Below are 27,845 nucleotides of genomic sequence, written 5' to 3'. Positions count from 1 at the left end.
CACCACAGCCAATGCTCATTGGTCAACACGGGACTCCCTTCCTCGCATGCGACGACGCAGATTGGCCCTTTTCCCCGTCAATCAAGAGGCGTCACAAAGGTTTTCTTTTTTTTTCTAACCTCCTCCTGGTTGTTTTGTTTGACAGGTGTGATGATGACTTCTACAAACAACAAACACCTTAAAAGACATCTCAATCATTCACCGGCTTCATAACATTTAACAACCTGGCGTCCTTAACGTTATTATTAGCGTGTAAAACACGGTAGAAATAATGGAGCTCGCTTTCCTCGCGCATTATTATTCCTTCGACAACAAACGTTAAAAAGCAGGAGTTTAAAGGACGGGGGGAATCAGGCTATAGCTAGCTACTAGCCACAGCCAACCCAGCAAAGGTAGCCATTGTTTGAGTTGCTGGCTAACATACTAAGAGTATTGTTTTGCATTTTACTCTTGTATGAATCTATCCTGTCTTTTAACTAGGAGAAACATAATGTAGTTTTGCTTTTTTCCTGTAGGCTGCTTGCATGAGAAACAAATGACAAATAAAGCAATCTTGAATCTATAACATTAGCTTGCAGATTTAGCATTTTCAGCTAGCTTTGTCATTGTGTGTATGCTTAATATAGGAGTGCCTGCTTGGTTTGAACAGTATATATTTATAGGTTTGAGACTTCATGGAACAAACAGACCCGCAATATTTTATTATGGCATTTGTTGACGTGACCGTTATGATTGTAGCATGCTAAGAGAGGTGTGCTAGCTAGAAGCTCCATTCATTCACGAAGTTCTCCCGTTGTTACTGTAACCGGTTGGTTTGATGTCCAAGCCTGGAATTGGGGAAGAAACGGTTGCTGATTGTGGCCAGTTGGCCTTTATACGTTGCGGGTTTGTTACTTTGTTGTACGGCGATCGAGGCGAGCCCAGGCAGAATTAAGTTCTCACAATGAACAACAGTCTTTGTTATAAGACCGGCCCTGTCTGCAAAGTGCAAACACAACCAGGCTTCAGCAAAATAAGCCAATGGATCGTTCTCAAACCTTCATTTCAAGGACACCCAGTTTGGCATGCATGCATCAGGCCACGCACCCCCCATTCATATACCATTTCTATTATCTCTGGTACCCCAATGTAGTACATAATAAGAATCCAGTGGTCTGTCTGGTACCTGCCTACCTGGGTCCATTTGTGTACTTACACAGACCTGAGTCCATTTGGTTCCTAACTATCATCAACCATTTAACTCAGAAATAAGCCATCCCCACCTCCAAAATATGGCCATGCATATATTCCTAATAAAAATATATGATGAAATGCATTTATAATTATTGTCGGGACACACTTTTCTGTGCCAACATGCTAGCCGCAATTTGCAACACTAGATTTGTTTTAATATTGGGTTTAATCTAGAGTTGCAATACCCTCCATTGACAGCCCATTGATCAAACTGGAATTTCAGATCTGCTTGTATTAAACGTTAAAACTCTAGTGTTGCAAATTGCGACTACCAGCACACCTGATCAACCTGAATGTTGGCCAGAGAGCCTTAAAGTGACACTTCACCTTTCTTTTTGCAAAAATAATGCTGTGTAGAAGACTAAGGCCCCATTTACACTGGCAGACAAATCTAGCCTGAATCAGATCTGTGCCACATCAAGATTGAAATCCGATTGGTTTAAATGGTCACATGACTCATTTGCACAAATCAGATTCCAATCTGGATGTGGCTCAGATCTGATTCAGGCTGGATTTCTTAAACCACATATTACACACACACAGACCCCCAGGAAAGTGTTCTTAATCTTCTAAACGTCATTACTTGCACAAGCAGAGCGTGCAAGTAATGTTATCAGTCAGGTGCTATGATGCGTATGTCCCTTAGCAGCATATGATATGACGTCATATGCTGGCACGGTACATACTGAAGCAGACCGCGCAGGTATGTTTTCCGTCATGCTACGAGGCGTATGTCCCATGATGTGATGAAGATATGTACCAATGTCCCTTAGCAGCATATGATATGACGTCATATGCTGGCACGGGACATACGGAAGCAGACCGTGCAGGTATGTTTTCCGTCATGCTACGAAGCGTATGTCCCATGACGTGATGAAGATATGTACCAATGCCAGGGTATAATTGGTTTACGATGGTGACATAATGATGATATGTTTCAGTGTCGGGTGGTTAAAGGGACATATGCATCAAACCACCCGAGTAACCACAGTATACCACTAATCAACTCAGAAATTACATATACATACATATAGACATATACATTATATATAGACATATGAGCATATGTCGTGATGAATATATGTACCAATGCCAGGGTATAATTGGTTATCGATGGTGACGTTACGATGACATGTTTCAGTGTCGGGTGGACTAAAGGTAATGCCCCTATGTATACATGTATGTAATCTGACACCCCTGCCATAACAGGCATAAGTAATCATTACCATACTTCAAAATACTACTTTTTTCCCTCCAAAAGCAAGGTACGTAGCAAATAGCTAAACCTAATAATTCAATATTGCAAACGTTCTTTCACAGAGAGGCTGAGATTTGAAAGTTTGTAGCGGTCTACAGTACTTGCACGCTCTGCAGCCTACTTGTGTGCAACAAGCAAGTAGGCACTCGACAGAGTGCAGTTCTAGTTAACATATATATTTTTGCAAAAAGGGTGAAGTTTCCCTTTAATATGACCTGCTGAATGTTTCATGACAAAAGGTTGCACATATGTACCCTTTTGTCATACGATCAGTCGATCATGCCAATGAATTTACTGAGCGTGGAAACAATTTCGGATAGGTTCACCTGTCAGGGATTGTGTGTGTCACTTTGTGTGTCTGTCTTTCTTTCGTGTGTGTGTGTGTGTGTGCACTGCGGAAATGTTCATTAGAGCCTGGCCCTGGTTGGCAGGCAACGCTTTTAGTTGCACAACACAATTCTGTTTGTGTTGTCAAGGAAATACTCTGTACCTTTACCTACTGTGTGCGTGTGTGTGTGTGTGTGTGTTCCTTACAAATAGGGCACCATTCAAAGGGGGAAATAATCCGGCTTTCCGACGGTATAAAAAGTTATTGCCAAGAAGCTTTGTTGCTAGAGAGACATAAACCAAACACACATCCAAACTTTGTGTTTGACTTTGATGTTTAATATACAGTATGTGTGTAACTTCAATGTTTTTCAGGCCAGGGAAGGATCAGTGGTTCTCAAAGTGGGGTCCATGGACCCCCAGGGGTCCTTGAGTCGGTCCCCAGCTAAATGGATAGTTAGGAACCAAATGTTTACAGAACCTCATAGTTCTGTAAACTCTTGAGAGAGTACAAATGGAACCAAATGGACCCTAATGGTTCCAGTTGGTTCCATTTGTGCACTCTCAGAGTTAAATAAACATTGGTTTTACAATATAAATTGGGGTCTGAGAGTTAGAAACACCATTAAATGGGGGTCCGTAGCCCAATGCATGTAAATCTGGAGGTAACTGAACAGCGCTGTCTGACATAACCGCATAGAAGTGTGTAAAACGATTTATTTGTGTTTTCGCCTCGCTCTCTTATTATCCGCAGCTGTGGTGGTCATTGTCCACGATGCCTGGCCGCTGCGAGGGCAGCGATCAGCTCCCGGTGTCCCCCCTCCTCCCCGCCACCACCCCCTGCTCCCGGGACGGACCCCCAGCTCCTCCTCGCACCTGAAATCCTCCCCCCCCCCCCCCACGTTCCACCAAGATGGCCGACAGGAAGGAGCCACCGTTCTACGACGACGACGACAGCATGGGGACCTTCCAGTACAGGCTGCCCTTCTATGAGACCATGGAGCTGTTCATAGAGACGCTGACGGGAACCTGCTTCCAGCTGCGCGTGTCGCCCTTCGAGGCCGTCGTCTCCGTCAAGGCCAAGATCCAGAGACTGGAAGGTAAAAACAAACAAAACCAACACTTGAAAACCAACGTCTTCTAGGGGTGCAGCAGTTAATAAATAAAAAAACGATTAATTAAAATTAGCGATATAGTCCTGTGGTTTTGAACCAGTAGCCCGGGGACCGCAAGTGTGGTCCTTGAGTGGTGTTCCAGGTGGAGAGTTGGAGAGTTGGTAACCAAACGGACCCTTATAGATCTTTAACTCTTGAGAGTGTAAAATGAAACCAAATGGACCCATACAGGTCCATTTGGTTTCATTTTACACTCCCAAGAGTTTAAATTATTGTTAAACCTATTCATACTCCAGGTGTAGGTGATAAGGTGACCACTGAAAACTACAACATGACATCACGCTGCGGTGATAAGAGACTTTCCTCAAATGCTGAATAAATAATTGACCTAACACTAACACTTTATTTAGAAGTACACACCACCCAAATCAAATCATAGTACAACGTACACGTGTGTTCAATCAATTATTCCATCAAAGCAAATGCATTAACAATATTAGTTTGCCTCTTCTACAAAAATAAGTTACAGTTCTCTTGTATCATACCGTACTTGTATTATTTATTTCCCACTACGGAGTAACCTCGCATCAGACTATCCAGCATAGCTATATCCACCTCGGAGGACAGTCAAGAGCCTCAAGGCTTCAGCCTCCAGGAAGAAACCCTAAATACAAAGGGAAGACATCATAGAGCACCGAAGTCTGACGTCACTTTCAGTAGAGGGCACCAACACACAGGTTTATAGGTTTTTTATTTGTATTGAAATCTCCATAGGGCGATTTTATGTCGCTTCATATAAGAACTGTGTTTGAAAAATAAACCGACCACCCCGGCGTTTCTGTCAGGGGAGTGGCTGTGCGTCGTTAATGATGTCCATTCATATTTGATACAGCCAGTTTCTAGAGAAAATGGAATTAATGTGACCGCAAAAGCCTTGAAACTACATATGATTGCAATGTCGCTGAGCATATACGTCACGCCCAGCTGTCAACATATTGCGTTCCTGAGATTCCTCGTTGACGTAAGCTCAGCTGGTGGTGACTCGACTCGTACTAACCACGATACATTATATATCAATAAAATAAAAATAAACGTAATTAACGTTCAGTTTCTGTTGTGCGACGGGCTGCGGGCAGAAGCAGCCTACCCGGAAATGTAGTCTCTGGGTTGTTTGGCTCGTTTCTAACGCTTATTTTGTTACTCTTTGGGTATATTTGTACATTTCCACCTTCAGTCGATGCTTCATATCCATATGAGTGAAAAGGCTGGGGTGATCGGTTTATTTTTCAAACACAGTTCTTATATGAAGCGACATAAAATCGCCCTATGGAGATTTCAATACAAATAAAAAACCTATAAACCTGTGTGTTGGTGCCCTCTACTGAAAGTGACGTCAGGACTTCGGTGCTCAATTGCATATAACAACTACACCAAGGGGTCACCTCATAAACACAGAAAAAAGAGAGAAATCACGGCACTCCATCGTTAACCATGTTTTATACTCTATCTAACTATCTACAAGCTCACAATGTGTCGCGATGCAACACTTTGCTAGCTTGTAAATAGCTTGACTATTTTCGAAAGCATTTGGAAAATTGTGATAACCTTCGAACAATTTATTTAAAAACAACAAAGCTTTTAAAAACAAAAATAAATCTCTGGTATGAAATAGTTTCAGATGGAGGGTGTGGGGGCGGGGGACTGTGGCCAAATACATATTTATTTGGATGTCCTTGAGATGAAAATGTTTCAGAACCACTGATCTATGTGATAATGGAACTCTGTCTGAACATTTAGTTTTCCTTTCATCTGTTTGTGTCTCTAAAGGTATCCCTGTTGCCCAGCAACACCTGATTTGGAACAATCTGGAGCTGGATGATGAGTACTGTCTTCACGATTACAGGTGTGACCTTCACCACTTTATTTATTCTGTTAACAATTCTGTTTTCACTGTGTTCACGATTACAGGTTACGTTCGCCAGTTTAATGAAAACAGCAATTGGTGTGTGTGTGTGTGTGTGTGTGTGTGTGTGTGTGTGTGTGTGTGTGTGTGTGTGTGTGTGTGTGTTGCAGCATTGCAGAGGGCTGCACATTGAAGCTAGTCTTGGCAATGAGGGGAGGCCCCATCAACACCAGGAGAGGTATAAACTCACCTCCACTACTGACCCTTATATTAGGGCTCTCACCATTACAACTTTACGTTGACGAGTAATTGTGACATTGAACATTGGAACGTAGCCTTTTAGGCTTCATAATCACAAATTGCGCAGAGCAGATATGACAAATACCTTAAAGACATCACTGACAAATTTTTAAAAAAAATTCTCCAAAGAAAAGTTCAAAAAGCTTACAACACGTCACAAAGTGTTGTAAGCTTGTAGATCTGCAATTTCTGCTATATTTTGAAACAAATCTCAAAACGTATGGACAATTTTCGACATAGCAATGATTAACGATTATGCAAAAATAATTGCAATTTATCTCAAATAATAATTAGGCGATTATGTAATATGACATATATGATATGATATGTGACATGCCCGTCGCCGTTGTGGAGAGTCCTAGGTTAGCCGTGTTTTGGCCAATATTTAGTAAAAAAACCTAAATGCAAGCGATCTCAAAAAGACCTTGGCAACAGGTAACTAATTCTGTACAGTTGACCAGTTAAAATCCTAACGGATCCCAACCCTAGTAACGTGGTGTTTGGTGTGTGCCGTCAGTGACCGTGGAGGAGCCCATCAAAGATGTGAGTGAGCTGATGGAGGGGAGCAGCAGCAGGGAGGAGGGGGGCTGGGAGAAGAGCCTCCCCAACAAGCAGACCACCTTCAGGGAGGAAGGGGGCTGGGAGAAGACCCTCCCCAACAAGCAGGTCACCTTCCTGGTGTACCGCGACGGAGACCAGCTCAACTTCTTCCGCGTGGTCGACCGTGGAGACGGAACCCTCACCCCTCTCTCCCAGTCCTTGAGGTAAGTAAGCCTTCACAGTTGCGGTTGTTCTAGTGGTAGCCTGGCCCAGCCGGCATGCTTTCTGGTATAGAGGGGCGGGTAGCCTGGCCCAGCCGGCTTGCTTTCTGGTATAGAGGGGCGGGTAGCCTGGCCCAGCCGGCATGCTTTCTGGTATAGAGGGGTAGGTAGCCTGGCCCAGCCGGCATGCTTTCTGGTATAGAGGGGCGGGTAGCCTGGCCCAGCCGGCTTGCTTTCTGGTATAGAGGGGCGGGTAGCCTGGCCCAGCCGGCATGCTTTCTGGTATAGAGGGGTGGGTAGCCTGGCCCAGCCGGCATGCTTTCTGGTATAGAGGGGCGGGTAGCCTGGCCCAGCCGGCATGCTTTCTGGTATAGAGGGGTGGGTAGCCTGGCCCAGCCGGCCTGCTTTCTGGTATAGAGGGGTGGGTAGCCTGGCCCAGCCGGTGTGCTTTCTGGTATAGATGGGCGGATAGCGCATGGAGCTTGTGCTGTACAATTAACAATTTAGGCATTTAGCAGACGCTCTTAATCCAGAGCGATTTACATTAAGCAAGAACAAAAAACATGTCAATAAATCATATGTTTTATCATGAATCATACGTATGGTAAGAACGTAACGGTGGAATATCTATATAATGAAACTATTTATTTGCAGACCTATAGTGTCTGCAAATAAAAGTTTATATATGCATATATACAATTTAGTGCTATGCTGTATTATAATGGTCACCGATCTGCGCTCCGTTCCCATGGAAAACCTTTGTAGAAAGACGGCCATATACCTGTTGTAGGCATAAACAAAGTTAGGTGTGACCGTAGCCTAAGACTGCCTTTCTTTTTGTTGGCAGTGGCAGCTCGATGTATAACGTGTACGCGGAGGACGATGACGGGGACTCGTCTGCAGCCGCCCAGCACAGCCTGGAGAACAACATCACCATGAGTAAGATGAAGCTGCTCAAAGCCAAGATGGAGGACATGAACCTCAACAAGAAGGTACTGGCCATAGAGTATTAAAAGGATAGAGACTGAACCAGTTGCTCAGTGGCGTTTTGAAGCACCCGGAAGAACGGTCTACTTCCGGGTTCGATAAATCGTCGATGTCGCCTCATCGATCAATCAAGTTTTTAAAGCGAGATTGGAAAGCGTGTTTTGAAAGCGAGATTTGTTCCACGTCATGTTCCACGTCACGTCATGACAAAAAGTGACTTCATCACTTTTCGTCACTTTCATCAGTGATGAAAAGTGACGGAAAGTGATCATTTTCCGTCACTTTATCACTTTCCGTCACTTTCATCACTTTTCATCGTCACTGTTTGGCATGGCCCTCTACCATGCTTCCGAGTTTCGCAAAGAAGTCCCTTTGGGAAGTGCTTGGTCCCTTAAAAAGACAAATCTACAATCTCACTAAGTGACGCAGTGAGCTGTGTATAGCAGGGGTAGACAACCTTAGGCACGCCTGCCAACATTGCCACAGGCACTGGCATATGTGTGAGAGAAAGTATTTTTCTTTTAGAATATACATAAATATAAAAATAAAAATGTATAAATTAGTAGTAAATTCAATGAAGCCCCCATAACTCACATCTGTATGCAAATTACATCCTGCACATAATTCTACATACATTCAAACTGACTGGGGAGGGAGTCTGGGATATAGGTGATGTGGTATAATTATTCCAATGTCCTGAAGTGAAAGAATATATGTCAAAAGATGAAGGAACTAAAAGGGTTGTTGGAAAATCTATCATGATTACATTTTATGTCATGACAAAATGTTATGTTGATATGGCACACTGACTAACTAGAAAATAAAAACATGACACTTGTCAAAAAGGTTGCAGAGCCGTGGCGTATATAGTATAGTAATCCAGACTTCTGTGCATTTAGACTTCTGTTCATTTTTCTCTCTCTTTCTCTCTCTCTCTCTCAGCCCAAGAAATCTGCTAAGTTGAAGCCACGCCCCCCGGTCAACTCACACCCCTGTGGCGGCTCGTTGGGCCCGCCCCCTCCCGGCGGCCGTCACCACCACCACCGCCTCTTCCGCGCCCTCCCATTGGTCAACCAGTCGCGCCACTCGAGCTCAAGCACTCAACTACCTCCAATCAGGGACCACCACCACGAGCCCGTCGTAGAGCCTCCCTCCTCGACTCACCTGTCCGTCTCCAGGCGAGCCCCGCCCTCCTTCTCCTCCGCCTCCTCCTCCTCCTGTTACATGCTGCAGGAGGAGGAGCCGTCGTGGGATGAGGCGTGTCCTCCTGTGGCCCGGCCCCCTCCCAAAGTGTCCCGCCTGGACGTGGGCGGAGCCACCAGGCTGATGAGGGACTGCGTGTACCCGCAGCTTCCTCCCCTGGTCGCCAGGGGGCAGCATGAAGGTTGGTTTGTTTCTGTCCTCCACCAGGAATGTGCAGAATGTTTTTTTAGATCTCATGCTGGTGGTGGTGGACTGTTATTCGTCTCAAATGCTCAAATAATAATGAATAAAAAGTTATAAATATAAAAAGTTTGGGAACCAGTGGCCTCATCACCAGCATCAGATCTAAACAACATAGCCGATCTACAAGCTCACAACACAACGTGTCACATTGCGATTACAATTGTGATTTGCAATTAGGGGATATTTACTCAGGAGTCAGGACTAGGGTAGCCTGGAACTCACCTATGCTTTTTATGGCATAGGCAGCGAGACTGATTAATTAGAGTGACAGAGAGAGAGAGGAGTGTGTGTGTGTATATGTGTGTGTGTCAATTTCACAAAGGTGCAGACGATCAGAAATCAGCAGAGAGTGAGTGATGTTTGTGCTACTCTATGCCGAATTGAAGTGGACTCGGACCCAGACTTTTTTTTTCTCCCTGGAAATAAAAACGTCTGGGTTTCCGAGGCTAGGACTAGGGTTGCCCCGATCCGGTCATGTGATCGGAAATCAGGGCCGATCCTCACGTCATTTTCAAATGATTGTAATCGGATCGGGAGCCAAAAAACGTTTGGGGAAACCGTGGTTTTAGAGTTTAGACCGATGCTAGGTTCATCGTGGTTTTAGAGTTTAGACCGATGCTAGGTTCATCGTGGTTTTAGAGTTTAGACCGATGCTAGGTTCATCTTGGTTTTAGAGTTTAGACCGATGCTAGGTTCATCGTGGTTTTAGAGTTTAGACCGATGCTAGGTTCATCGTGGTTTTAGAGTTTAGACCGATGCTAGGTTCATCGTGTTGACATGTGAGAAGAACCGCCGTGTTAAAAGCCTGAATTGTGACTCGCAGGGCCCTTCGACGTGGCCGAGTCCCGAGGCGGCGGCGAGGCGCTGGCGTTGGGGCTGCTGGAGGAATCCTCCTCCTCCTCCCACGGACCCCCGCTGTTCCAGGACCTGCTCTCGGACCATCTGAACCTGGACGTTTGCACCATGCAGGCTGAGGAGGAGGAGGAGGAAGGGGGGCCCCTGCATGCGGCCCCTGGGTCGGAGACCCCGGCCCCCCCCTCCCTGCTCAGCACGTACACCCTGGGCATCGGGGCCCCGTCTCCACTGCCCTCCTGCGCATCGCCGTGTCTGGCCAGCAGGGGGCTCTATCATCATCATCATCATCACTTGGACTTCACCCCTTCGTCCCCCGCAGCGCGGTCACACATCCAAGCACAACACCCCCCGACGACGCTGCTCAGTCCAGGTAGTGTTTCGTTATTATTTCTATGGATTAACATTTCCCATGAGCCTGGGTTCCAGCCTGATTCGCTGCGTTCCGCCGATCTGAAAATGTCACTTCGCTCACATTAGCACATTTTGGAAACCTTTAGAACTACATGACCCAAAATAGGGATTTATTATTAAATCTATTATTCTATTAAATTATCGATTTATTACTACACAATCGATTTTATCGCTGAGTAAAAATGTTAACCGTTGGTCACTCCTTTAAATCCAGGCAACGTCTCCCCACGCCCGCCCGCCCCGACCACCTCGCCTCCTCGGCCCGCTCGACTCCGCTGCGTCAAGGTGGAGTCGCCGGGCAAGAGGTCGGAGGTCATCTGCAAGAGCGAGGCCCGGGGCATCACCAAGATGGCCAACCAGGCCTGCAAGGAGCCGCTGGGGACACTCAGCAACGCCCAGCTCCTCGCCTCGCTTGCCTCCGCCAGGTAAAGACCGCCCGTCCGTCACCGGCGTGACATTTAGCTCCACAATGGAGGCTACGCGTGTGACACTGACATCATCATCATACCCGGAAGTTATGCGGGAACGCCTACTTACTGAGTGGCAAAAAACTACCTTCTGGCCTTGACAGCCCATACATCCAAACAGAAATGTCTGATTGTACGGAATGTCCTTCATACGAAAGGAAAGGTCTTGTCTATGAGATTTTTCTCTTGGAAATATCGGTAGAGGGCGCAGTGGAGTATTTTTCCCCAGTGAAAATAAAATCCCTTTCTGGCCAAAAAGTGCATTTTATACGTGTGGTGGGGGGCTCAGAGTGCGTCCACTAAGAAAAGTAGTCTTTCTAATAACACAAGCCGCCTTTGTATTTGTGAGTAGGTGAAATGTTATTTTTATTAACAGAGGAGAGGCTGGTTTGCGTTTCATGCGAGCCAGGAAAGAGAACGGTCCCATAGCCTTAATGCAATGGCAGCAAAGGGCATTAGGGCTATGGACCAGAGCTAGTGTAGGACTACATTTGCAACCCATGAATATACAAAGAAATGACTCAATGACCTGTACCAACGATCACAATACATGATGTACTATGGCCAAAACACGTCATTTTACTTTCAAAAATATTTTCACAATTGTTCAACAGTCATTCATATAGATAAATGGAAACCATTGTGACGATTGTCAAAAAAAAAAACGTTAGCAAATGCGCCAAATGATTGCAACGGGTCGATTCTATATACTAACTGTCAGGCCTATCTTCCCCCCCCCCCCCCAGGGCTGTTGGAGAGGAAGGCCTCAGAATGGGCTTGGCGCTGCCCAGTGCCTCGGGACCGGGTATCCCCTCCTCCTCCTCCTCCTCCATCCACCATCTCCAGGAGGACCTCATCACACAGATGTCTCCCTTGCACAGAGGAGCGGCTGCTTACATGGTGAGTAGCACGGCTTCATCTTCACTCCACCCATTTAAGCCAGGAAAGCGTAAACAATGCTGGCTTTAAATGAGTTGAAACGGGTTGTGCCAATCAGCTTCTAGGAGCAGCCATGTTAGGCAGGGTAGGAGAGGGTCGTCACAAGGCATTTGTAGAATTGCCTGTTGACATTAATAAGAGAGAGAGAGAGACGGAAAAAAATAATCATTGTGACGTTGTGGTGTTGTGTTGTCAGGCCTCCAACAGCCTGGGATCAGCCGGGGGACCATCCACTTCAATAAGGAGACTGGGTGAGTGCACACACACACACACACACACACACACACACACACACACACACACATCCACACACCCACAGAGAGAGAGAGAATTAAGATAAGCAAATAAATATTAGATGGTTTTCTGGACCCCAAAGTTAGTTCATATTGCGCTTCCTCTTTCAGTCTGTCCCTAGCGGGATTTGGCTTGACTTTTGTTTAAAACGTCCAGAAAACGGCATGAATGCTGAATGTCGTATTTGAGGTACCTTAACAAAGAAAGACAGGCAGTTTCATACCAACAGCAAGCCCATAAGCAAGCGGTACAGAGTTTTAAGTTTATTGCCATATGCTAATATTTGTTGCACTACTTTGCAATTCCAGGAGGAGGCTGGTGTTGATGATGTTCCATAAACAGAGCCAAGAAAAGTGCTTGGTTTGTTATTCAGAACGGTAAATTCCTTAAGTCACAACATCCCACTGTCCCTTCAGTATGGATGTAAACTTCAGCCGTGGCAGCGGTGGCCGAACGGATAGCGGCGCGGTCTAGATACCGGAAGGTTCCCAGTTCGAATCAGCCGTCCGACACGTTAAAATTACCACCGCTGAAATGCCCTTGAACAAGGCATCAACCACTACGATGAAATGTGTTCTATGAGCAGGGCCTGGCTGGAAACAAGTTCTTGAGCTTAGCCCAGATACCCTGGGTAAATATAGATTTCATTTCATTTCATTTCATTTCATTTCCATTTGGCTCATCAGAGCATTATTGTTGGTATCGGCAGATAAGGGATAAGATATCATCTCCCTTGGAGATGGATTGCTGAGGTGAAGCGCAACACCTTCCACCGGCTACCATCAGCACCCAAGAATAAGTAAGCCTTGCCGAGCCATGAGGCCCATAGGGGCAGGAGCCTCTCTCCTGTTTCCTTAGCGTAAGACCGCTTGATTTCTCATCGGGCCCGAAATTTGAAGCCCGGCCCGGCCCGGCCCTAACTGGGTCAGCCCGAAGCTTGGCCCGACCCTAAAAAATACCATAATGTTAGGCCCGAAGCCCGATAAAGCCTGACAAAAAGAAAAAAAAAGAACGCCACTTTAATGCATGGCCAGCGCAAACATAGCCTACAAAGTTTACAAACCACTATTATCACACGATAGCTGAATCAGCTATCGTGTGATAATCCGATTGATTTATAAAACATTTAGTAAATGGTAAATGGTGCATTTATATAGCGCCTTTATCCAAGGCGCTTTACATAGATTGTGCATTACATTCACCCATTCACACACACATTCATACACCGATTGCGGCGGAATCCATGCAAGGTACCAACCAGCACATCCGGAGCAATTTGGGGTTCAGTGTCTTGCCCAAGGACACTTCGACATGTAGACAGGAGGAGCCGGGATTCGAACCACCGACCCATGGATCATTGGACGACCTGCTCTACCTCCTGAGCCACAGTCGCCCTTTAGCACATGAACTGAAGCTCATTTGGTGCGCCGCAAACCAGAGGCCAGCCAGTGGCATAAACAACCACCCCACCGTTCACTTCTCTCTGCTCATGCCTGCGCGCAGTCAGTAATCCAAGCCCCCCGCCTCCACTCCTCCGTCTTCCTCCTGTCACAATTAAGTGAATCGCCGATAGCGCATGCAGCCCTCTTTATAATAAATACATACTTGTAGGCTATAGCCTACATATTACACAAATAACAGAATTGCTATTTTTATTATAATAACATTCTTGAAAAAAGGAGAAAAAGAAGAAATCGCGGAAAATCACAGTGCCCGAGGCTCGGCCCGGCCCGGTCGGGTTCGGGCAGAAAATGAGAACTCTAATGTATATCACCACCCGAACCATGACTTATTTACGGTGCAAAAAAGCCGTGACACTCATACGGTGCTAACGGTGAGTTGGCGCCCGTGATCAAACCCAGAACCTTGGGAGCCAAAGGCAGAGTGCTCTATCAACTGAACTACCCGGACATAACATAACATGCCCCAGGATCCAAAAGTAGTGGTTCCATTCACTCTCATTGAATGGCGATAAAGATCTCAATATGAGGCTTTCAACACCAAACGGCTGCAAACAAAGTGGATTGGCCAAGAGTCTCTAGAGAACTAACATCAACGTATGTCCAGATATTATTGATCGTCATGGTAGAACGTTCTGCCGTGGCCAGTTAGCTGCAGCACATAAACCCTGGTTCTACCAAAGTTAAACATGGTTTTAAGTGCCAGCAGATGACTAGCTGTTTTCTTGCCTTGAGGCCTTTTGAGGAGAATGAAAGCCTTCGGTCAGGGGCGGTGGTATTCCACGAGTGCTGATTTTTATGAGCAGTGGAGCTGAAAATACATGTTCTGAGGAAAAAATACGACAGTTTACCAGAGGTTAGAAGATATGAGTGCAACGGAACACGACACGCCTCTCACAGATGGGAAGCAATGCATGTTTGAGCAGATGAGCACTCACTAGTACAGCAGAGCACACTTCCCCCAAGGTTTTAAGCATTTAACGTGATAATTGAACGTTCACAGAAGACGCCACACTCTTCCCTTTTTAACCCATTTAGGACTGAGACCATATTCTACAAAATGTCTTCTAAAATCGTGACAGTTTTCTGAAAAACCTATGTTTCTATGTCGGTGGTTCTCAAACTATTTCACGACGATGTATTTGGCCGTGGATCCCCATCTGAAAATATTTTGTTTCAGGGACCCCCATAAGCAAATATTTGAGTTAAAAACATTTGCTGTAAAAGAATATATATTCTGCATAAGATCTGCATACATTTTCACGATATTTCAAAAATAGCAGACCTACAAGTTCGTAGCGCGGCACTCGGTGCCGCGCTATGAGCTTGTAGATCTGCTATTTTTCAACAGCTAAAGTTTAAAATAATGGTTAAAGTGGTTAAAAGCTAAAGCGACACAGACGCGTTCCCGTCCTAAATGGTTTAAAGCTTAATTAGTAGCAGCTTTGTTGTCACATCACAGGTTTAGACGCGTAAATAAGTGGGTGGAATTAGTTATTCTCACATCATTGTGTATTTTGTGTGAGAAGAGAATAAGAGATAGCAGAGTAGTAGTAGTAAAACGGCATATAACTAGAGAAAGAGCTCACTTGGAGACGCACAGGTCAGCTCCGGTCCAGGTCAGGTCTGGTAGGTTATTGTGGGCCAGTAATGTTCGAAATTGAGTCATTATAGAAGTGAGTGGAATCTGTAGAAGTTGAGTGATTCATGTTGATGATGTTCTTGCCAATCAGGATGAAATATGAAAGATCTGACGGGTTCGTCTTGATCGCATGACTATAGATGTATACCGATTTGCGTGATTGTTTGGACAAAATGTGTAGAGAATGAGTTAAAAAAATGGCCTCCTGGTGGCGCTAAAAAAGATTATGTGAATTTCTTCCTAGTGGGAATACGTGTGCTAATTTCAATTTAAATTTAGGCATTTAGCAGACGCTTAATCCAGAGTGATTTACATTAAGCAAGAACAAAAGCATGGCAATACATAAATGGTAAATGGTGCATTTATATAGCGCCTTTATCCAAGGCGCTTTACATAGATTGTGCATCAATTCACCCATTCACACACACATTCATACACCAATGGCGGCGGAAACCATGCAAGGCATCAACCAGCACATCAGGAGCAATTGGGGTTCAGTGTCTTGCTCAAGGACACTTCGACACTAACTCTGAGGGAGCCCAGATCACATCACATACATAAATAAGTAGTTATCATGAAACATGCGTAAGCTAAGAACGTAACAGTGGAATATCTATATAATGAAACTATACATATAAACTATACATATATACTATGCTATACTATACATATACTATAAAGTGCTATGACTACATACAATGCAATTCTGGTGCTGTCTCTACATAACATGCAAAGTGAAAAATGTGGCCGACTGGTTGTGCTCTGACCTCTATGGATTCGTTGATATATGAAAACCAATATTGATATATTCTAAAAAAAAAAACCTGTTCTTGATTACAAGATTGATTGAAACGGTAATCAATAGAATAATGGCTAAGAAGGTAATTGATGGTTGCAGCTGTGGTCATGTCCATTGTAGTAGTTGAGTGTTTGTGTTTGCTTAGTGAGGGGGTGTGTAAGTGTGTGTTGTGCGCGCACGCACATCTATCACAACTAGTCTAGATGGAAAGGGGGGTCCCGGGTCTGTGCGCATAGGGTGGCATAGGCTGTTTTTCGCAAACTGGCAGAATCTTAAAATAGACCATTCAAGGATTAAGAAAAAACAGGTTGTGGAAAAGAAATCCACCCTATGCGCGCGGACCCCCTTTTCCATCTAGACTAAACGCATTACAGAGGACACAGCCACACGTCCGAAACTCCCAAACCACATCCAATCCCATGCCCCGAAACCACATCCAATCCCATGCCCCGCTGCCTTTGCAAGTTCCCTTTTTATCTGCTCAAGTATTCCCCCATCCCGTCGGCACGCTCCATAAAGCCAGCCAGGACACACACACACATACATACATACATTTACACCCAACCAGAACACATGCACACATACATACATACATACATACATACATACATACATACATACATACATACATACATACCATACGCACGCACGCGCACACACACACACACACACACGCATACATCCATGTCGTTGATGTCCGGTGAAAACCAAGCATATCCAAAACGGTTACTTTCAGAATTCAAATTCAAAAATAGCAGTTCTACAAGATGTGACGTGTTTGAGCGTGTACTGCCCGACAGTGACGATGTACAGGACTGTACTTGATCGCACTGGAGGAAGAAATATTCAGATTTGTTTTATTTCAGTAAAAGAAGCAAATAAATATATAATAATATAATAACACAATTTCCCCCAATTGAAATACACACCATTACAATATAAAGACACTCTTATTACAAGTAAGTGTGATTTTAAAAACACTGGCATCAAAATGTTCCAACCCACCTGAAAGAAAATCTTCTAAATCCTGACAGTTTCAGTGGTGCTCAATATTTCATGTCAAGGACCCCAAAAATTATATTTCATTGGCCACTGACCCCCATCGGAAAATATGTTGTTCCAGGGACCCCCCCAGAAGCAAAGATTTGAGTTAAAAACGTGCTTGAGTACAGTTCTTGAGTACGTTATGTGTGTAGTTACTCCCCAGTCCCCCACCACTGCATCCATGTACCACCAGATCACAGTGGCGTGTGGAGAGGCCGACCGTGCGCTACTGTCGCAAACAACTGGTTTATGAGCCGTGAACATAATGATCAGAGCAGATAGGGAGCGGTGCCAAAAACGTTGTTTTTTTCTTTAAGACCCTTTCAAATGGAACCCAGTAAAACTGCCATTAAGCCGGCCATTTTGTGAGATATCAGCGGCGCGTAACATGTATTGCCGTGATCACGGCGTGTCTGAAGTGTAAATGAAACGTGTGTGTTTTCGCAGGCACTCCAACCTACCACCTACCTCCAGTCAAGGCTGCTCCCATGGGCGCAAAGAAGAAGAGCTTCAAGCATTGCTTCCTCTGTGGTAAAAAGACCGGCCTGGCCACCAGCTATGAGTGCAGGTAACTCACTTCACATATAGTAGCCTTTTAAAGACCGGCGTGGCCACCAGCTGTGGGTGCAGTTAACTCAACGCAGTAGCCTTTTACTGAATCTAAACATTCAGAGAAAGGCTTTACAAATAATGCAACTAAAGTTGAAGCTGATGAATGGTTTCTCGACCATGATTGGAATGTAACTGGCAACCCACCTGAAAATGTACCGGTATTTTACTGTGTATTAAACAGCTTGAGAGACACTGATCAAACACTCTATCTGATAGTGTTTGATCAGTGTCCCCGAAAAAGTTAAAAGCTCTATATTGTGATAGTCTATCACAATATAGAGCTTTTAACTTTTTCCGCAAAAAACGTTTTCTTTTTTCAACCAAAAACTTTAGTAGACTACCTTTAAGTGCCAGTGGGCTCTCCCCTGTCATCGCTTGGTTCATTTTCCAAACGTTAGCCGCCGTTCACTCGTTGTCTCATAGCTGTCAAGTGTTGTTAGCCTGATCAAAGCTTCGCCCGCCATCACTTTTGTCAGTTTGTGACACTTGCCTCTCCCTTTGGGGGATCCCTCCCTCAGTAAGGCCTGATGCAACTGTGTGCAACTGTTAATTTAAATGCGTCAACTTGAATTCACTGTACAGCTGGCCGCTTGCTGCTGGATTCATCATTTTAATCGCCAGCAGTTAGGAACTGCGGTCACGAATGAGAGAGAGAGCCCTATTCCGCGTCATAGCTATAGTATCACGCTGGCATCTACTTTGTCTCAGTTTAATGATGACAAAGTTGTGATAATATTCGAAAATAAGGCTCTATACAGCCTGTTCAATGCTGTGTGAAGTCGGAGCGGACTAGTGGCCACTACTCTGAAAAATCCCTCCCACCGCGTCGGAGAGAACCAAAACAGCGTGCCATCCATAGTGTCTAACCTACGTCATCACATTGGATCCCATGTTAAAAGCCCCTTACAATTGCACCATTTTAGTGTCTTCATAATTAAATAAATAAATAACTTTTTTGATTACCATGACTATGACCCAACTACCTGTCAAAAACAGCTAAAATCCCTAAAACGAAAAAAAGCAGCAAATGTAAAAAATAAAAAAGAATTAACACTCATCTTTTACTTTCTCTAATAACAACCTAAAACATGAACCTTGGTTGAAAAAAACTAAAGTTGTCCTTGAAGCATGCTTCACTTTGTCTTTGGATTACTGCCATTTTTGTAAAGCCAGCTAAGCATTATTTGTTATAGTTCATCACACAGCGTCAAGTGTCGGGTATCATTTTGTATTACTTTCATGTCACTGCCTTCCATGGAAATTGACGTGTAGCCTGTTTGAAGCTGCTAGTGTGCACACTGCACAGCATTAACCTTTCTGCCTTGCAGCCACTCTACCCTCTGGGCTTCATTTGTCATTCGCCCTGACATCATAAAGTATGAATCCAGTTGATATAATGACAGCCATTGACCATATATGTGTGTGTTAAAGGCCAGTGTTTTCCTGCAGTAACACAGGGCATGACCAAAATTGCCGGAGAGGACAATTTCCTTTCACAATTGGTTCTCTGTCAATGTGTCAAAAATAGCGCTCGGTGCGCTATTTCCGAATGCGCCCAATATATCTTTATGACACGTACTGTGTATATATAGCAGTGACGCCACACAGAAATGTTTGTGTGAGAGGGAATTAATTGCCATAACGTATCTAGTCATATTAACGACTAAATTGGGCAGAAAAAGGTTTTCACTTTTTGTGCCACTAAAGTCCTCGCTGTGGTGCCTGACAGAAGCAGGGAGCTTTTTCTTTTTTTAATGTTTTTTCTTTTTTTTAATGTTTTGTTTTTGTGGCTTTCGCCTTTATTTTATATTTTGTATGGAGGGACAGACAGTGGGGGGAAGACATGCAGTAAAGGCCGTCGGGATCGGGAGTCGAACCCGCGGCACACTGCCAGACTGGATTACCAGCCAAGGTGCCTGGACCACTGAGCCATGGCCCAGGCCAGCAGGGAGCTTTTATACTGAAGTGTTCCACTTTAACACAATCATTCTCGGGATTCCTTCAAAATAGGAGCTCTGGGGTGCCGGAAAGAAATGGCCGCTTTTACTCTGAAACCCCCCCCCTCGCCAGAAGCTCCAAAAAGCGTTCATATTCTGAGGGAGAGGCGGATGAGGAGCAGAAATGAAGCGCTAGTATATCCATAAGATCAAAACCACGGAGAGCTCCCTGAATTAGGAGAGACGAGGCATTCTTTCTGCCGCGCTAACAGCTAAGTCAACGGTAAGCTAATATGACCGTAGAGCGCGAAGTACAGTGGCCGAGAGACGACTGGTATCATTGAGGATGCGCTAGGACGTGTACACACGTCCAATGCATCCCTCGATTGGAATCCCTATGACGTTTCCAGACGTCCGACGGATGGAATGTGTTAAAGGAGGGAGAAAAAAATACATTTTCCTGCATGCAATAATAACCAGAATGTGTTCCTGCTACATTTCCTCAGGTGCAGCCACAACTTCTGTGCTACGCACCGCTACGCAGAGACCCACGACTGCACCTACGACTACAAGAGCGCAGGGCGCCGCTTCCTCCAGGAGAGCAACCCCACCATCAGCACCCCCAAACTGCCCAAAATCTAACCCCACCATCAGCACCCCCAAACTGCCCAAAATCTAACCCCACCATCAGCACCCCCAAACTGCCCAAAATCTAACCCCACCATCAGCACCCCCAAACTTCCCAAAATCTCAGTCATCTACACTGTAAAATCATCCTTATTTAACTCAGAGCGTGCAAATGGAACCAAATGGACACGCGAGGGTCCATATTCACGCTCTCAATAGTTAAAGGCCCGCAAGGGTTCCATTTTGGTTATATTCAATGTACACTCTTGAATTACAAATCGGTAAAGGGTTTCACTGTTGGTTCTATCTGTACTCTTGGAGTTACAGACCCATCGCTTTGGACCCCCTGATGGTCCCCCGGACCGGACGTTGAGAAGCAGCGATATCAGACTCCACACAGACCTCAGTCTCCGATCTACAACCTGACAGAAAAAAAGCAAAAAAAACTTCACGAGTGAAGTGAACGTATATGAAAGATGACTTTTATTCACCGCTGTGTGCTTTTTTTTTAATCACCCAAGTTTGCTTATAAAACTTTTAATTCATAAACGTATATATACTCTGAAAAGCCAAGTGTGAAACCGACAACAAGAGATCTACAAATGCAGAAACGGCCCAAGTAGCCTTTACCTCTCTGGACAATGTGAAAAACTCTTAACCCATTTAGACCTGAGGACGGTTCTACAAATGCCTTCTATATCCTAAAGGTTTTCTGAAAATGTTTCTATGTCAGCGGTTCTCAAAATATTTCTTGTCAAGGACCCCCAGAATAATCTGTATTTGGCCGCGGACCCCCATCTGAAAATATGTTTTTCCAGGTACCCCCCAGAAGCAAATATTTGAGTTAAAAACGTTCGCTCTGAAAGAATATATATTGAAAGATTTGTGAAGATCTACAAGCTCGTAGCGCAGCACCGAGTGCCGCACTATGAGCTTGTAGATCTGCTATTTTTCAATAGCTAAAGTACTAAAAAAAGCAAGAGGGGTTCGCGTCCAGAATGGGTTAACTACGGTTTTGCGGCTACCGTGATCTCTTCCCATAGCAAAAAAATGAAAAATAAACCTTGTATGTGTGCATGTACATAATAATGTTGAAGAAGATTATGTCTTAATTGCACGTTTTAAAACTTACGTTTTACTTTTGTTTGTTTTGTCACTTATTTTTATTTTAAATGTTTCATTAGGACTGCAGTTCACTTTTTCATGCGACAAGTCTTTGAGAGATGCACTTTAGAATTCTCATATTTATATAAATGTTTGTCCTTCCATTTATTTTATTTTCTTTGGGGGAGGGGGGGGGTTATCTCTTATTTTTTGGTCTTTTGTTATGAAGTGTTTACGACGTCTTTTCGTCGAGATTTTTATAACGAGCACCTCTTCCTCGAGCCCGTGTTTGCTTCTTAAGGCCAATTCACGCTATGAGCAGCAAAGTGTCGACCCACATGTCACACTGCGCATCTCACAACACGTCTCACTGCGCATCTCACAACACGTCTCACTGCGCATCTCACAACACGTCTCACTGCGCATCTCACAACACGTCTCACTGCGCATCTCACAACACGTCTCACTGCGCATCTCATAACACGTCTCACTGCGCATCTCACAACACGTCTCACTGCGCATCTCACAACACGTCTCACTACACATCTCACAACACGTCTCACAACACGTCACACTGCACGTCTCACAACTTTACGAGTTTTGAGCGTTCTGTTCTGGCTGTAGCGACAGCGTTGCCACGAAACGTAATTAAACAAGGGAAGTGGATGTAGCCTCGACTCGTGGTGCATCCTCGCTATCGATCACGGTGTGCAACTTTTCATACTTCCAGACAATTGTCGCTCAAAGCATAAATTGGCCTTTACACGGGCACACACACACACACACACACACACACACTCATATATATACTGGCATCACTGTTATAATAATAATAATCTTTATGCGGGAAAAAATACATTACACGGTTTATTTATGATTTATATATATATATATACTCTGAACAGATTTATTTAACTTCAAGGTCAGTTTTGAAATAACTACGTATGCAATGTGTGTAGGTGTGTTCTGTATGTATGTCGGCTGTGATGGTTGTCTTTGAAGTGATTTTTGCTAGGACCATGCGAGGGCTTATGGTCGCTGTCGTCTGGACACCTTGTACTGTCCCAAAAGCATTTAACTTTTCGGGAAATTAGGGGGAAAAACAAGAGCCTCTGTTCCAATCGACCCATTGTAATTCAGAATTTATAATCTCCAGAGAGACTTGACCAGTTTGATTTGCATTGCGACACGTGAGCTGTTAGATCCGGAGGACCTGTAGTTTTTGTCATGCTGAACATTAAATTCATGACAAAACGCAACGTGAAACAAAAAAATGAAATATGGAAGATACAAGGTTTGTGCCCGACAGCGACGTTTATGGTGTAAGGTTATGCTGTTATTTCTACAGTACGGTGGTTTTGTATTTTATTCTTTTCTTTTTTTAATGCACAGCTCTTGTTGCAAAAAAAAACCTTTAAAGTGTCGTAATAATCTATTGAGGTTTGATCTAATAAATTAAGTTTGTCTTTCCATTCATGTCACTTTACTTTTGAACATTTTCAAACTACATTCTTTTCATGTTTTTTTTTTTTTTCTCTTTGAGGAAGCCCCCTCCATGCAACTTGATAGTCTTTCAAAGCCTGCTAAAATGTTAGCTGCTTGTCTCATCAATGTCTGTCAATGACGGTTGCGAGACCTTCCGCCGTATAGTCTGAAAACTCACCTCTTCAGACTCCACCTTAGCCTGTAGCACTTGCCCTAGCCTCAACGACCTTGAAGGCGTATACAAAGGCTAAAATATGTCATTTACAGTACATATCATATTTTATGGAGACATGGCATTCTACATTGTGTATATTTAGTTATAGTTATACATAGTTTCATTGTACAGATATTTTACTGTTCTTAGTTTAATTATGATCCTTGGTGACTATTCATTTTTTGCATTTGATGCAAAGAAACACCTTGTGGTGTTTCCTGTAATGCTGCATTCACATGGAATCCCGCAAGCGGTAGACGGCGAACGGCAAAACCTGCTGGATGGCAGGGAACGGTAAAAAGATTAAATATTTTAACATTGATGCCTTCTGCCGTTTACCGTCGCCAGTTCTGGCTGCCGGGCCGTCCTCTAACGTTTACCGTCCTGCTCCCGTCCACTAAAATGATGTCCGGTTTGCCGTCTCACCCGCTTGCCTGATTCCATGTGAATGCAGCATTAGTTGCTTTGGATTAAGAGCGTCTGCTAAATGCCTAAATTGTAAATTGACACGAGAGTTGCTGAGACTAAAGCTTGTAAGTATAACACAGGTTTTTGTGACAAGTGATATGAAATGTATGAATGGCAGATCTACAAGCTCATAACACACAGTGTTGGGAGCTTGTGCACTACAATATATAGGTTTGAAATGGTTATTGTGGTTAAATTCAGAACATACATTACTGTATACCCTGTTTCTTTGCTCTAAAAGGATAATGAATCTGTGTTTTAACCACTTGTTCCCATTCCACACACACACAACTTGGGTCATGTCAGTGTGTGTGTGGATTTTAATTTTAATACTTTTCTTCTCCGGATTTCATCCATGTAATGAGATTCTGCTGTAGTGATCTACACTATGCTGCTGAAACACTGCTGCTTCTCAACCTCATTGTTCCAACCCATTGAGGCCTGAGGCCAATTCTACAAACGCCTTCTAAATCACTCGTTCTCACACTTTCAAGACACACACAGAGAAATACATACAGTGAGAACAGTGGATCTATGACGTCCCTAGCAGATTAATCATGTCATGGTTATCAAATATGCATATGCCGATAAATGTTCTGTCACTGAGGCCATATTTCATTACAGCCAGTAGAGCAGCCGGATAGATGGGATTATGGGAACTGTGAGGCTCCCCCTAGTTCGATCCCTGGCTACCCCCAGAGTTGGTGTCCACAGCCAGTAGAGCAGCCGGATAGATGGGAACTGTGAGGCTCCCCCTAGTTCGATCCCTGGCTACCCCCAGAGTTGGTGTCCACAGCCAGTAGAGCAGCCGGATAGATGGGAACTGTGAGGCTCCCCCTAGTTCGATCCCTGGCTACCCCCAGAGTTGGTGTCCACAGCCAGTAGAGCAGCCGGATAGATGGGAACTGTGAGGCTCCCCCTAGTTCGATCCCTGGCTACCCCCAGAGTTGGTGTCCACAGCCAGTAGAGCAGCCGGATAGATGGGAACTGTGAGGCTCCCCCTAGTTCGATCCCTGGCTACCCCCAGAGTTATTTCATTACAGCCAGTAGAGCAGCCGGATAGATGGGAACTGTGAGGCTCCCCCTAGTTCGATCCCTGGCTACCCCCAGAGTTGGTGTAGATGGGAACTGTGAGGCTCCCCCTAGTTCGATCCCTGGCTAGTGGCTACCCCCAGAGTTGGTGTCCAAGTGTCCTTGAGACCTTATTACAGCCAGTAGAGCAGCCGGATAGATGGGAACTGTGAGGCTCCCCCTAGTTCGATCCCTGGCTACCCCCAGAGTTGGTGTCCAAGTGTCCTTGAGACCTTATTATAATTGCTCCCGGTGTTGGTGCCTTGCATGGTTTCCTCCGCCATCGTGTATGAATGTGTGTGTGAATGGGTGAATGTAATGTACACTATATCTATGTAAAGGCGCTATATACAGTAAATGCACCATTTACCATTTTTGCACTTTTACTCAAGTGCATTCTACGAATTCTAGACTTTTACTTGTAACAGAGTATTTCTATATTGCAGTATTGATATTTTTACTTGAAGTAAAACATTGAGTGTTTTTTCCACCACTGGTTACCCTCCACTGCTGTGTGTAAGTATAATCATGTAATGTGTTGCTCTCCACTCTCCTGTGGTGAAGTGTTGTAGTAGATCATGTGTGTCACGCTCTGCTGAGTGGAACATTGGGACCTTGGACCATCAAGTACCAGCGGATTGACTCACTGACTCCTTCATCCAAGCAGGAATGATGGCAGGTAGCACGCACGCACGCACACAAGCACGTGCACACACACATGCACACGCACACACGCCCACGCACATACACACGCGCACACACATACACGCACGCACGCGTACACACATACACTGATCAAATTGTGCTGTCAGAAAAGGGAATTAAACGGTGGAATTAATGAATGGCCTTCACCATTGCAATAAGGGATATACCGCTACATGTCTGTATCCCGCTTTTAACCACTTTAAAGTTAACCCCTATTTAAAAAAAATCCAAAATCTACAAGCTCACAATGCTTTCTACAAGCATTGCAGAAGTATAAAAAATCACACCTGTGTGAAGTGAGGGGTGCTAGTATATTAAAATCTAACTCATGTTGATTAGGTGATGTAATGGTGATGTAAAACAAACGGTGCCAACACAAACATTAAATGCCATTAACAATAAAGAGTATATGACATAATGAGGGACAATATTTCCCTTCATTGTCAATGGCGTTTTTAAAACTAACCCTAAGAAAATCACACCCCAGTGTGAAGTGAGCGTTACCTTTGAGGTAACGATTACCACAGTGTTGCACCCTCCATTAAGTAGCCTATTTGATGATGACGTATAATAATAATAACTAGAACTGCACTCTGTCGAGTGCCTACTTGCGCGTTTGACACTAGTAGGCCATAAAGGGCCTACTAGTGCAGAGTGCAGAGTGCGCAAGCACTGTCGACCGCTACGAAGGGAGCGGAATCAATGGGTTGCGCTGGGCCGGTGAGTTGGCATTCTGGGTAACTTCTACAAAACTCTTCAATAGCGCGTTTTGCAGCTGGCCAGTAAAACCTCTCCATGACTCTATTTACATACGTCTGTATGTAATTTGTACGTTGAAAAGTTATAAAAGTAGGTTTCAGATTACATACATGTATACATAGAGGCATTACCTTTAATCCACCCGACACTGAAACATATCTTTATTACGACACCATCGAGAGCCAGTTATACCCCAGCATTGGTACATATCTTCATTACGTCACTCTCAAAATTAATACCACGGCATACGCATCGAAGCGCCGGATAAACCACATTACTTGCGCACTCTGCTTGTGCAAGTAATAACTAGAAATGCATTCTGTCGAGGTGCAGACTTGCGCCTTGCACACAAGTAGGCCATACATGGCCTATATGCGCAAGCAGAGCGCGCAAGTACTGCTACCAACTAATGTTTATTACAACTGCTGTTCTAAATCCTTCAGACCTATATATTTTTGTTATTGACCTTATACCAACCTCAAAACATACCTTAGTTACATCACCATCAACAGCCAATAAGGGACCACCATTCTTACCCTGACTACATACATACATACATACATACATACATACATACACACACACACACACACACACACACACACACACACACACACACACACACACACACACACACACACACACACACACACACACACACACACACACACACACACACACACACACACATACATACATACATACATACATACATACCCAGACGATCACCAAACTTAGTTACGTCATCAAGAATAGTGGTCCCCTATATTGAGTACTAGTATATTAAGTACTCAAACAAGCTTTACATGTGTGGGGACCAGGGCGGGTGGAGAACATACAACTTTATTAGGAGAAAAAAAACGAATAAAAGATAAGAATTAAAAGCAATAAAACAGTACATGTAACAAGTTAAAATCAAGTCAACAGGTGGGTTTTCAGTGCGGTTTTGAAGGTAGGGAGGGAGGGAGGGTGCATCTCTGATATGTTTGGGGAGTGCATTCCAGAGGGAGGGTGGGAGCAGCCACAGAGAAGGCCCTGTCGCCCCAGGTTTTGCTCTTGATCTTTTTGGGGGATCTCAAGGAGGCTGGCGTCGCTGGACCTGAGGGAACGGGATGGGACATGTGGCTCGAGGAGGGCAGAGAGGTAGGGGAGCCATGGTTGTGCACTGTATGATGATGATGTATTGACCCAGGGGGGCGGAATAGTGAGTTTTTGCATTTTCCCATTCACGTCAATGGCAAAATAGAGTTATCTAGCATAAATACTGTATATATAATAGACCGTAAGAAAGAAATATAGCCATCACTGAGTCCTGGTACATTGCTGGCACTTACAATTAATATTATATATGATGTACAAGTACACCCCCTGGACATGATGTACAAGTACACCCCCTGGACATGATGTACAAGTACACCGCCTGGACATGATGTACAAGTACACCCCCTGGACATTATGTACAAGTACACCCCCTGGACATGATGTACAAGTCCACCCCCTGGACATGATGTACAAGTACACCGCCTGGACATGATGTACAAGTACACCCCCTGGACATGATGTACAAGTACACCCCCTGGACATGATGTACAAGTACACCCCCTGGACATGATGTACAAGTA

The 27,845-nt window shown here is 44.4% G+C and overlaps 1 protein-coding gene across 2 annotated transcripts; it reads left to right on the top strand.

Moving 5' to 3' along the window:
* The first annotated feature begins 13 nt into the window (after window positions 1–13).
* Window positions 14–22,993, top strand: zfand4 (zinc finger, AN1-type domain 4). 2 transcript variants are annotated; one of them, XM_079513373.1, is made up of 13 exons: window positions 14–99; window positions 3,573–3,918; window positions 5,761–5,836; window positions 6,007–6,074; window positions 6,654–6,900; window positions 7,745–7,889; window positions 8,827–9,268; window positions 10,154–10,555; window positions 10,811–11,021; window positions 11,810–11,963; window positions 12,199–12,253; window positions 17,689–17,809; window positions 20,297–22,993. In XM_079513373.1, exons 2-13 carry the CDS (start codon window positions 3,732–3,734, stop codon window positions 20,430–20,432), a joined length of 2,244 nt encoding a protein of 747 aa, XP_079369499.1. In that variant the 5' UTR covers window positions 14–99; window positions 3,573–3,731; the 3' UTR covers window positions 20,433–22,993. The 2 variants fall into 2 exon arrangements, with proteins under 2 accessions (XP_079369499.1, XP_079369498.1); XM_079513372.1 differs by lacking the exon at window positions 14–99 and adding an exon at window positions 159–392.
* The last annotated feature ends 4,852 nt before the right edge of the window (window positions 22,994–27,845 follow it).

The sequence above is a fragment of the Electrona antarctica genome, assembly GCF_951216825.1.
Source record: "Electrona antarctica genome assembly, chromosome: 10".
Lineage (NCBI taxonomy): Eukaryota > Metazoa > Chordata > Actinopteri > Myctophiformes > Myctophidae > Electrona > Electrona antarctica.
The sequence above is the reverse complement of the archived record's forward strand: the minus strand, read 5'-3'. Positions and strand labels throughout refer to the sequence as shown.